General features: G+C 38.6%; 1 protein-coding gene across 3 annotated transcripts in view; it reads right to left on the bottom strand.

Moving 5' to 3' along the window:
* Nucleotides 1–12394, bottom strand: part of LOC114267863 (callose synthase 3-like) — a 125265-nt gene that overhangs the window by 43726 nt on the left and 69145 nt on the right. For all 3 annotated transcript variants that reach the window (XR_014357482.1, XM_082910517.1, XM_082910518.1), the window contains exon 21: nucleotides 48–185. Coding sequence is in view for 2 of the 3 variants with exons in the window: in XM_082910517.1 (XP_082766643.1) it covers nucleotides 48–185 (138 nt within the window). In the remaining variant the exon portion in view is untranslated. The remainder of the gene's footprint in view (nucleotides 1–47; nucleotides 186–12394) is intronic.

The following is a 12394-nucleotide window of genomic DNA, read 5'->3' as shown; positions in this document are numbered from 1 at the left end:
CCAACAAAAGCAGTAGAAAAAAGATCAAGAGTAGTAAAAGAAATAACCTCAACAAAGCTCCCAAAAAAAGTGGCCTTCAGTCCTTTCTTTTTTGTTGGCTCACTCTTTTCCTCTGGAATTAAACAGGCATTAAAGGCACCTGGCAGTGAATGAAATCTGGACCGTAGCATTCCTAAAGTTCGAATCTGGAATAAGAGAAAATGACAGACAATGAACCATTGAAGTTATGGTAAATAAACATGACAAAACCAAAAAATCCAAAAGCTTCAAAGGAGCAAAGAACAACAAAGAGACACGAATATTATCCAACTTCTACAAAACTTTAAACTTTTTTGCTGGTTTGGGGAACTTGCTACAGACTATAATTATTTGCATATATTTGGTTGTCCTACTTATCTTCATGTCAAAGAAAGTAAATTGGATCCTAAAGCCAAGAAAGCTATAAATAGTTTCTGGTATAGGCTTTGATACCCTGAATTGAACAATTTTGTACTAAGTGGAGAAGTTACTTTTGATGAATTTGTTATGTTCAAATGAAGCAAGTAGAAGGTCTCTCAAGATGAGAGCATGTGTGGACTCCGTGCCTTTTTGAGTATAAGGTGCGTTTCCAAACAGTGTTGTACCAACTCGCTTTCCCACATCAATAGAATCGCCACTTAATTTTATGGGTGTTAGAATAGTTATTTCTGATTTATTGTTAATATTTACTTAAGTTGAGGGTACGATGGTTATATTGCAATATTAGGGTTTGTATATATATTTTGCTAATGTACTAGTATAGGGTTAAGCACAACATTACAAGATATATAAAAATTCCTTTCTTTTCTTCTTCCTAACCCTAAATTTTCTCATTTTACATTCTAACTTGGTATTAGAGCGATCTATTCTTCATCAGAACGTGTTCCACAGATTCTGGAGATCGATCTGAGGTGACTGAGATGTGCTGATGTCATCAGCCTTACGATGACATTAGCATGACGTAAGCACTGTACGGATGAAACCTACACCACTTGACTTGAAATTGCCTCCTGAGATTTATGGTGATTTTTGTGAATTTTTTTGATCATCCCTGATGTAAGTTTTCAATTTTTGAAAGTGTTTCATGTTTTTAGGGACTGTTTTTCGAATATGCTTTTGGGGCTGTTTTTTGCTGTTTCTTCTTGTTGGAATCACTACCCTAGGAGCCAAAAATACCAACCCTATTGGTCCTTGATCTTAATTTGTGGTTCTCCTACTGTTGGGTTGATGTTTTGTTCGATTATTGCCTCATTCTGGTCCAACAGCACTGTTTTCTTCATTTCTACCTATTGAAAGTTCCTATATAAGGGCTGAAATCCTTCTAGCAGGGGATATTTGTTCTCTATTTGTTGATTTCTACTGTTGGGTTGGTGTGTGTTGGTCTAATTTTGGTCCAAATTTGGTTGGCAGACCTGTGTTCTCCTCACTCTTGCCTATTTTTGTCATGGATTTTTGCTTTTTTGAGCTAGTTTCGTGTCTATATTGGCGATTGTTGGTGCTGGTTGTTGTGGGTATTGACTATTTGCAAGTATTTTGCCCTTTTCATGCTCTTGTGTTGAGAATTTTGTGTGATTGATCATTATGGTTGAGCTTGAGGCTGAGGCTATAAGTATGGGTAAAGATGACGACATGCCTAAATCTATCACTACCAAGAAATTGAATGGTGCTAATTATTTGGTTTGGGCCCACGCCGTCAAAATTTTCTTACGTGGAAAGAAGAAGTCTTGCTTCCTTAGCGAACTCCCTCCTTCTACTAATGATAAAGCTTATGATGATTGTAGTGAGGATTCATGTGTTATGGGTTGGATTTGGTATAGTCTGGAATCACATGTTGCTACTACCGTGGAATTTTGTGATACCTCTAAGGAAATTTAGGACTCCCTTGCTGACTCTTTTTCAAATCAAAGTAATGTCTCTCGAGGTCTATTAGTTATATGAGCAGATTTTTGTTATGCGCTAACATGGCCGGTCTTTCCCTAATTATTATAGTAGTCTCAAGACCTTGTGGAATTAGTTATTGCAGCATCGACCCTTCACTACTGATGTGAACAAATAGAAATAACATTGGGAGGAGTTTATGATGGCTTATTTACTCTCTAGCTTAGATCCTAAGTTGCAAGGGTTCAAGGATCAAATTCTTGCTAGTGAGACTCTACCTTCTGCTGCTAATGCCTATTCTAGGCTGTTACGCTCTTCATTGGGACAAGCACAATCCACCTCTGGGTCCTCTACTTTGTCATCTTCTGCATTGGTCTCTAGTAGTGGTGATCATGGGTCCACTCGCGAGGGTTTTCATGGTTTATCTAGTTCATGGGGTTCTTATTCCGGTTCACGGGGTTCTCTTGGTGGTGGCTTACGTGGTGGTTTCCGTAGTGGAGGTAGTAGTAGACCTGGTTTTCATACACGTGGTGATTGCAAGTGTACTCATTGTGGTTCCCAAGGTCATACTAAACCTTGGTGTTGGCAGAAGTATGGCAAACTTGACCATGTCCATCAGGTTATGGATGTTCTATCCTCTCAGTCTTCCTTCTTGTTCACTGGGTCTGTTGCTTCTCCAGTTAATTCTCCTGAGACACTCACTACTCAGATTAGTGAGCTTGCTACTCTTATCCAGTCTCTTGGCCTAGTCTACCTTCATCCTCTACTGCTACCATGGCTAGTTCAGGTAATATTGCATGTGTGGCTAAGTCTACTCAGCCTTGGCTCCTAGACTCTGGTGCTAGTTCCCATGTTTCTGGTAATTCCTCTCTTTTTGATACTCTTAGACTTGTTGATCATACTATTATGCTTGTTGATGGATCTTCTCGACCTGTCCGTGGTCAAGATCCTTTTCATCCTACTCCATCCCTTTCCTTACCTTCTGGTCTTTATGTTCCTAAGTTTCCATTTAATTTGCTTTCTGTTAGCCAATTGACTCAAGCTCTCCATTGTTCAATAACCTTTTCTGCTACTTCATGTGTTTTGCAGGACCTCCAGACCAAGAGGATAATTGGTTCAGGGCATGAGAAGGATGACTTATACTTTTTGGGCACTGAGACCTCTCCTCATCCTCTATCTGCTGTGCTGAGTGTTACTGTATCTCCTCTTCAGTGGCATTTTCGTTTGGGTCATCCCTCCTTGGCCAAGCTCAAGTTAGTTGTTCCTGATTTGAGTCATGTTTCTCAGATTGAGTGTGAAGCCTATCAATTTAGGAAGCATCACCGTAGTTCTTTCTTAGTCGTAATGTTACTCGTATGTCTGAGTTTTTTGCTCTTGTCCATACAAATATTTAGGGTCCTAAAACTCCCACTGTTAATGGTTTCTTTTATTTTGTTATTTTTGTGGATGATTGCTCTCGGATGACTTGGTTGTTTTTAATGAAGCAGAGATCCGATTTGTTTTCCATCATCTCTAAGTTTTATAATGAAATCTTTACTCAATTTGGCAAACGTATTAAGATATTTCGGTCTGATAATGCCTTAGAATATGTGCAATATATTGTGATTACCTTTTGTGGTACTCATGGTATTATCCATCAGACTAGTTGTTCCCATACATCCCCTCAAAATGGTGTTGCGGAGTGGAAACACTGCCATTTGTTAGATGTTGCTCGCACACTGATGTTTAATATGCATGTCCCCAAACAGTTTTGGGGCGATGCAGTTCTCACCGCTTGTTTACTTATCAATCGCATGCACTCTAGTGTTGTACACACATCTTCCTATTCTCTGTTATATCCCACAATATCTCCTTTTACTCTACCTCATCGCATTTTTGGTTGTGTGGCCTTTGTCCATGTTCTTGACCCTGGTTGGATAAGTTATCTCCTTGAGCATGCAGGTCTGCGTTCTTAGGCTATTCTCGCAATCAGAAAGGGCATCGTTGTTATCATCTTAAGTCACATTGCTACTTTGTCAGTGCTGATGTTACCTTTTTTGAGTCCATTCTGTTTTTCTCCTCCCCTAGACAACAGCTATCCACTGATCTTCTCTCTTATCCTAAGGGGGAGTGAGCCTCTCTCACTCCTACTCTTCCTTTTTATGTTCCTTTCTCCTCCTCTCGTATATCACCTTCTTCCAATCTCGCCTCTACGTCTCCATTGCAGGTTTATCAACAGTCTCAAACTCGTCACATTGTGTCTTATGGCCTAACTAGTTCATCTCCTTCATCTGAGGTTCCCGTCTCTTCTGTTCCATCCGCCGATATATCTTCAGATGACCTTCCTATAGCTATCCATATAGGTAAATGTACTTGCACTCAACATCCTATTACTAATTTTGTTTCTTATGATCGCCTCTCTCCTGGTCTTTACTCAGTTGAGCAGTTTGTCTAGTATTACCATTCCCCACTCATATCAGCAGGCTATGTCTATCTTTGGTTAGAAGCATGCTATGGATGAAGAAATGTATGCCCTGCATAAGAATCAAACATGGGAATTTACCCCTCTACCTTCTGGCAAATCTATTGTAGGTTGTTGTTGGATTTATACTGTTAAGTATCTTTCTGATGGGACTGTTGAGCAGCTTAAGGCTCGCCTGGTCGCTAAGGGCTACACCCAAACTTATGGCGTTGATTATCTAGAGACTTTCTCCTGTGGCCCGTTTAACTCTGTTCGGATCCTTCTCTTCGTTACAGTTAGTCACTCTCGGCCTTTGTATCAACTTGATATCAAGAATGCCTTTCTTTATAGCAATCTCCAAGAAAAGGTCTATCCAGATTAGCCCCTTGGCTATGTTGTGCCTGGTCAAGAGCATTTTGTTTGTCGCTTGGGGAAGGCCTTGTACGGTCTCAAGCAGTCTTCTCGTGCTTGGTTTGATCGCTTCAGTGCTGTTGTCATTGCCTATGGATTTTGTCATTCCACTTTTGATCACTCTATCTTTGTTCACCACTCATCTTCTGGGAGTCTTCTTGTCTATGTGGATGGCATCATCATTTCTAGGAGTGACTCCACTGGTATTGCTGATTTGAAATGGTATTTAGGCCAACAATTTCACACCAAAGACTTTGGTCATCTTCGGTATTTTCTTGGGATTGAAGTTGCTCGCTCATCTCAAGGCTTGTTTCTCTCTCAACGGAAGTATGTTCTTGATCTTCTCGCTGAGAGTAGTCTCTTAGGCACTCGCCCTAGTGTTACTCCCATGGATTCTAGTGTCAAACTTGATGGTGAAATTGGGGACTTATTTCCTGAAATTGGTCATTATCGTTGGTTGGTTGGAAAGTTAATCTATCTCACTATCACTCATCCAGATATTACTTATGTTGTGGGTGTGGTCAGTCAATTTATGCATGTTCCTCGCCCACCTCATTTTGCTACTGTGTGTTGTATCTTGCAGTACTTGAAGAGTGCCCCCAATTGGGGTTTGCTCTATCAACCCTCTTCCTCGTTGTCTGTCACTGGCTTTAGTGATGCTGATTGGGCTGGTAATAGGACTGACTGCGGTTCCACCTCGGGCTATTGTACCATTGTTGGTGGTAATCTTGTTACTTGGCATAGCAAGAAACAAACTATTGTTGCTCATTCTAGTGCCGAGGCAGAATACCGTGCCATAGCTCATACTGCTTTTGAGATGCTCTAGGTTTAGTCTCTTATCCGAGATTTTTTTTTTTTCTGTTCACACTCCTATAAGCATGTCTTGTGATAATCAGGCTGGTATCTTCATTGCCAATAATCCTGTGTTTCATGAACGGACCAAACATATAGAGGTTGATTGCCATTTTATTCGTGATCTCTTATTGCATAACCAACTTCTGACGCCTTATGTTCATTCTGAAGATCAATTGGCTGATATTCTCACCAAACATTTGGCTTGGTCTTTGTTTATCTGTCAAGCTGAGCATGTTTGATCTCTATGCTCTAGCTTGAGGGAGAATGTTATTATAGTTATTTCTGTTCTATTGTTAATATTTACTTAAGTTGAGGGTACGATGGTCATATTGCAATATTAGGGTTTGTATATATATTTTGCTAATGTAATGATGTAGGGTTGAGCACAACATTATAAGATACATAAAAATTCCTTTCTCTTCTTCTTCTTAACCCTAAATTTCCTCATTTTACATTCTAACTATGGGGAATTAAGAAACCTTTAACAATGAAAACTAAGCAAAAGACCAGATCCGCCACAACCAAATAATCAAGGTTCGGGAACTAAGGTACAAAAGGGGAAGGTCTTTGAATGATGCACCCCTGTTTGCCCAATCAAGTGATTGGCCTCTACTAATATTCTATTTTATGAGATTTAATGATTAACTATTCCATACAATTCATTATTAAACCTTAAAACCTTTACTAACCCTAAAAATAAACGATTTGAATAAATGAATAACACTTAATTTAGATTCAGATAAGAGATTTTCCACCAAAAAGAGATTTTTACATTATAATGGCCATAAACATGAACTAAACTAAGTAATATTCATGAAAACATTCACAACAATCAATTTTGCATGAAAAAGCATCTAACTTGATTTATTGAAAAACAATGCATTAAGACAAGCAATATGCTATGAAAGAAAGAAGAACTAACTAGATTCCACCGCCAAGCATCCAACATGCCTGATATGAATTAAATAAAGTACACATGACCTAATCATGCTCAGTCCGGTTTAAGGGTTCTAGCATGATTTTAATGCACAAAAGCAAATAACACGTACGAATCTAAACTATTATACAATAATGCTGAAACCGGGCAACATGCATGCAAATATGAAGGCTAAACTATCCTAAACATGCTGTTTAAATAATTTAAACAAAACATGCAAAATAAAGTAAAGTACACATGACCTAATCATGCTAAGTCCGGTTTAAGGGTTCTAGCATGATTTTAATGCACAAAAGCAATTAACACGTACGAATCTAAACTATTATACAATAATGCTTAAACCGGGCAACATGCATGTAAATATGAAGGCTCAACTATCGTAAACATGCTATTTAAATAATTTAAACAAAACATGCAAAATAAAGTGAAAACCATGCAAGACAACCACCCTACATGATGCTTTATGCCATACTAATACCCTAGCAATGATTACATGCTGAAAAACAAGTAGAAGCTACTGAAATATCAAAACTAGAAGCACTTACTGGTTTTGATCACAAACCGAAGAACACATGAAGAAAAGACGAGTTTCCTTTCTTGCTAGCTTCCCTCAAGCTTTGGTTCGAGTTTGATTCACTTTTCTCAAACCCTAGATGCACTTCTAGGTTGAAAAGCTGCTGTAAGGTTATAATATTTTCGGAATTAGGGTTTAGGTTGAAGGGAGGCAAGTCTCTTTCTCTCTAAACTCACTAAAAAGGTTCAAAACTTGGAGGAGGCTTGGGGAACACCCTAGGTCGTCCAAGGGTTGCCCCATCGCTCTCTCTTAGCGCCTCCCAAGCAACTCGCACCAACAATCCACTTTCAAACCAATTTTTAGGCGTCAGGCAATTGTGCAGCCGCATGAGCCATGTGCTGCCACACATACCTCCTAGGCATGTGTGCCATGCATGCATGCACAAGTATGTGGTTTTGGGCCCTTAGACCTTTCCATGACCTAAGTAGGTCCGTTAGACTCTCAATTGACGTTTTTACACAAAATAGGTCAATGGTTTTGAAATCATTCATCAATTCAAACTCAACTGGACTTTTTTCTCTAGGACCGAAAAGTTGGGTTTTGGCCAAAAATGGGTCCATGGATAAAATGATCATTTTCACAAAAAGATGGTTTTTGGCTAAAACAGGGTTATACAGTAGCTCTTAACAACTTTAAGCATCTCTAGGGATGAAGGTTTTACCATTTCATCATCGGGAAACTTACAAGCACCTAAAGTCATAGGGTTAGTCAAAAATGAAGTGTCTACTATTGCCGCTCTTTGACAAAACTCGAGAGTCAGCAAATGTCAAAGACTCAAGATCAGCCCAGTTCAAACAACCCTAAGACTTAAGGTAGTGTCACACATTCATGCAAGTGATCGAACCTATGGGTTGCCTATATATCCTCGTTGCGGGGATCAAATCAGTGTAGTTAGGAAGCTTTGAACATGTGAATCTCACTATCAACTGTTAAGACTAAGGAACTAGTCACCACATGAACGTAACAAGCAAGTGCGTAGTACATCAAAAGCATTTTTACCTGACATGACCGAATACCTACCTTAAGTTAATTACCTTAAAATACTCTAGAGATAGAAACATGAATTGCCAAGATGAAACATTAGAGGATGAATACAATTAGTAAGAAATTTAGAAGTGAAAAACATGCCTTGATATGACAAATTTAAGAAAAGAAATACTCAAAGAATACTAAGAGTTAGGGGACACCTTAAGTTTAAAATTTGTGAATGCTAGGACATACCTATGCACTAATTGAGGAGCTTAAAGACCTTCCACTAATGTGCTCGTCATTTTGATGCTAAGTGTTATTTTGCTAATCGAGATTAGTGTTAATTAAGTAAGATTAGTGAGCCTTAATCAAGTTTAATTAAGTTAAGCAAGATTAAGTTTAACCTTGATTAATTAGAGATTAACCTTGATTATTTATAACTAATATTGATTAATTAAACTAATGATGGAGATTAAAGAAATTGGTGAAGCAAACACAAACCTCCATTTTTGTCCCAGCTAGCCTTTTGTCCTAACTTGCCTCATAAAACCAAACAAGAAGAGAAAATCTGCTGGAGATTATCAACTAGAAGAAAGGAGAAAGACGGAGAAGAAAAAAGAAAGGAGAAAAAGAAGAAAACTCGAAGAACTTGTAAAAAATTCATCTTTTGATCATCCTAAGGTAAGATTTAAACCCTAATTCTTGTAGTAATCCTACCTACCACCTAAGATTGAGAAGAAGATAGCATTAATTTGAGTTGATGATGGAAAAATGAAGCAAAGTATGAAGACAAGAAAAATAGGTTGAAGAACAAGCTAGGTGGCTTAGGTTTTCATCCTTTTAATCTTGATTTTGATATTCTTGATGCAATAGAAGTTTCATCTTCATGTTTTCATATGATTTCTAAGAGTTTGGCAAGCTTAATTGATGTTTTGAAAGGGTGGAAGAGAAGGGTTTGAATAGAGAATAGAACTCATGAATTCCTTAAGAAAAACACATGTTTTGATCTTTATACTTTGGAATTAATTATATTTTGATGCTATTGCCATGAAAAGGATGATGTTTTCATGAAAATTTCAAGAGTTTTATGAGCCTAAAATCATGTTTTGGAACCTTGACAATAAAGAGAGAAAGATAAGAAGAGAGCGAGATTTTTGGACCCAAACAAGTGTTCCCGAACAGCACTTCTCGCATGTGCGGCCCTGATCCCCGCACATGCAGCACTCCTTGTTCAGACCAACTTCAAATGGGCATATCTCTCTCATTTTGACTCTGTTTTAAGTGATTCTTAAGTCTAAATTCAAGTTCCGGAAGTCTAGTTTCTAATGGTGGTAGTCTCACATCCAAATTCCAAGTATACAAAGAGATATGTCTAAATTAGTGAAGGCTGTTTGCTTTCTTCTTAACTATTTCCTGCCAATTCCTTTCCTAACTTAGTTTTCTTTCATTTCTTCCTATTTTCCTCAACTTGAAACATTCAAACATGATATTTTACAATGCAAAACATATGTAATTGTTGTAAGGTACTTAGGGCATTTTAGTGTACACCTTCGGCACATGATTAACACTTGATTAAGACTTGGATTTGAGCTTAGAAAAGCCTTGAATAATTTAACAAAACAATTAAGAAAACATTAAGCTAAGTCATGAACATTTAGGGCCCTTCAAAATACGTCGTTGACACATGCTTTGCACTTGATTAATATTTAGAAAGGCTTGAATTGGAAATAGAAATCCTTTAGAAAATGTTAAGCTAAACTAAAATACTTGAATTGATTTGAGGACTTGCAAGTTAAGATGTTTTCAATGCCTTGTTCATGCTTTGTTAGGTCAAGCATTTTGGAGGAGAAACCCTTCTTCAAGAGCCATTTGTGAGTAGTAATGTTGTAAAGTTATGTTTGTTAAGTTATGATTCGAATGCAAAACCTATGCTATGTTTATGAAAGCTATGCTAATGTTATATCATGAATGAACATCCCATACTCTTATATCATGCATGAAAATGACACCCTTGGAATATGTCCTAGTTATTGGGGGACTCATGCCAATAACACCTTAATGCTCAAGACCTTGGAATATTCATCTCTATACATATCATGTTTGAAATTCAAGTCTTAAAGTATTATGCTCATGTTAAGCTATCCTCAAGCTATGATTCTTGAAATATGTTTTATAAAGCTTGCCGATGTTCATTCATTTACCACTTTACTATATAACTATTCACTGGGCAATGGATCACCTCTCCCTTATATATATATATATATATATATGTAGGTGACGAAGAGCTTGGTTATGAAGAGAAGTTTGGTTAGAAGTCAGTTTTGTATATTGTATTGATTTTGGGTTTTCGTAAGAAATGTACTTTACTTTGTTGTACCAACCATGTAATAATGCAAGATAACAATCCAAGAGGAATGTATGCCTTTCATATAGTTATGCACTATTCTGAATGGATTGAATATAATAAATAAAAACTTCAGCACTTGAAAATGAAAATTTTGCCCCAATTATCATAGGAGTCCAACTTGTTTTCTAAGTTAAGCCTTTGGTAGTCCATGACTACAGGCCGATCACCACACTATCCTGTTTGGGGCAGGATGGATGTCTTTGAGACGTCGCGCTATTCTCCAAGCTAGGGGGAAAATTTAGGCCGAAGGCTTGCTACGGCTAGGTTGTGTGGGTGGATAGGGAATGTGCTACTGTACAAACCCAGCGTGGGTTATGCAAGCGCACATGGCACGTGCGGCCACACAACAACTTGGCTGTGCACTCCTAGGTTTTGGCCTCTTGATCTTCTGGGACTCTGTTTAGGCCTATATATACCTATTTTGCGCGACATTCATCGTTCCACAACCTATTTTTGCTCATATTTCACTTTCGAATCTCTTTCTTTTTTTTAACTTTTTTAACCATGTCTTTAAGGAGCGGGATTTCAGCTTGAATGAACAATCTCGATGGTGGGGAAAAGATCAACTTCCAGAACTATGGGTTGAACTCCATGTTTCCTTTTAGTAGGGTTAGTATCAACTGACCCTTCCTTCGTGCTACGGTTCAGTCTTGGGATCTGAACATCCATGTGTTCTAGATTAGGCATGAAGAGTTTGGCCCTACTTTTGAGGAGTTCGAAGCTTTGCTGATGTGTCCTCCACATTCAGATTTAGTACGTCCCATACCATTGTTGGTTGTCCGAAGCTTTGGAGGAGATCTACGGGTTACTTCCCGATGAAGCCAACGCTTACATGCAAAACGACAAGTTGTCTGTTATCACCTTGATCGACAAGTTTACCAATAGGTGAGACCAAGGCGACTAGAAGTGTCAGTGGTGTAGGCAAAACGCCTTACGCATATGTTTTCTTGCCCGGTTCCTGATAGTTAGCCCTTTACAGGTTGGGGAGGGCAAATGTTTTGTTGGCTTAGTCTTGACTGAGACTTTGATGGGCTTAGACACGGTTCATCATGGCGAGACCATTTGCTTCGCCGGTAACCCATTGTTGCTCTAGGTACTATCCCAACTCGCCTTTTCTTTTATCTCGCATCTCTATTTTTTTTTTTCGCTATCTTTTCTGTTTTTGCATACCCTAACTCACTTTTTCCCTTCCTTTCACACCTCTCTACTCTTTTGTCTCTCTTTTCTTTTTCTCTCTTTCCCATATATGGCTCATGGACAAGTTGAAGGTGCGGGCGGCTCTTACCAGTTACTCAGCAGTTTGTTATCATACCCGGGCCCAACTTGTGAAGATGGATACCGTCGAAGGTTGGCATGACTGGATATGCAACAGGACTTGCAGAGATGTTGCTTGGCACTGCCTTTGGTTGCCACTTTCGGCTATGACTCGTGAGATGTTTCACTTCTCAGGTGTAGAGTTGGTAGGTTTACCCGTGCAACTTACTACTTTCCTATTCGGATTTTGCAACAACTTGCATAAACAAGTGGTCCTGTCGGGTGTCAAGTCATACCTTACAACCTTTGCTTTCCGGACTCCTCATCTGAGGGTGAATTCCAAGGCTTGGCGAGATAGGGAGCTTGTGGCGGCAGAAGATAGCTTCAGTTGTAGGCTATCTAGTAGATATATTCAATGGTTAGAGCAAGACATTCAGTGGGATGAAGCAGACGGCGAGAGAGCATACAAGAGAATAAAGACTGAGTGACTCTAACTCAATTCACGGTGCCCATAGTTTCAAGTTTATTTCCCATTCTCCTTTAGTTTTTCTTAGCTTTTTCAAGACTTTCATTGAATGAGAATTAGCTAGCTTTGCTTTCATGTTATGTTTTAAGATTGTTGTCAATAAAATGGTGCAATGAGTTTTATTC

Source organism: Camellia sinensis, unplaced genomic scaffold, assembly GCF_055761805.1.
Source record: "Camellia sinensis isolate YWXY unplaced genomic scaffold, ASM5576180v1 Unanchor1, whole genome shotgun sequence".
Taxonomy (NCBI): Eukaryota; Viridiplantae; Streptophyta; class Magnoliopsida; order Ericales; family Theaceae; genus Camellia; species Camellia sinensis.
This window is presented reverse-complemented; position numbering and strand designations above follow the sequence as displayed.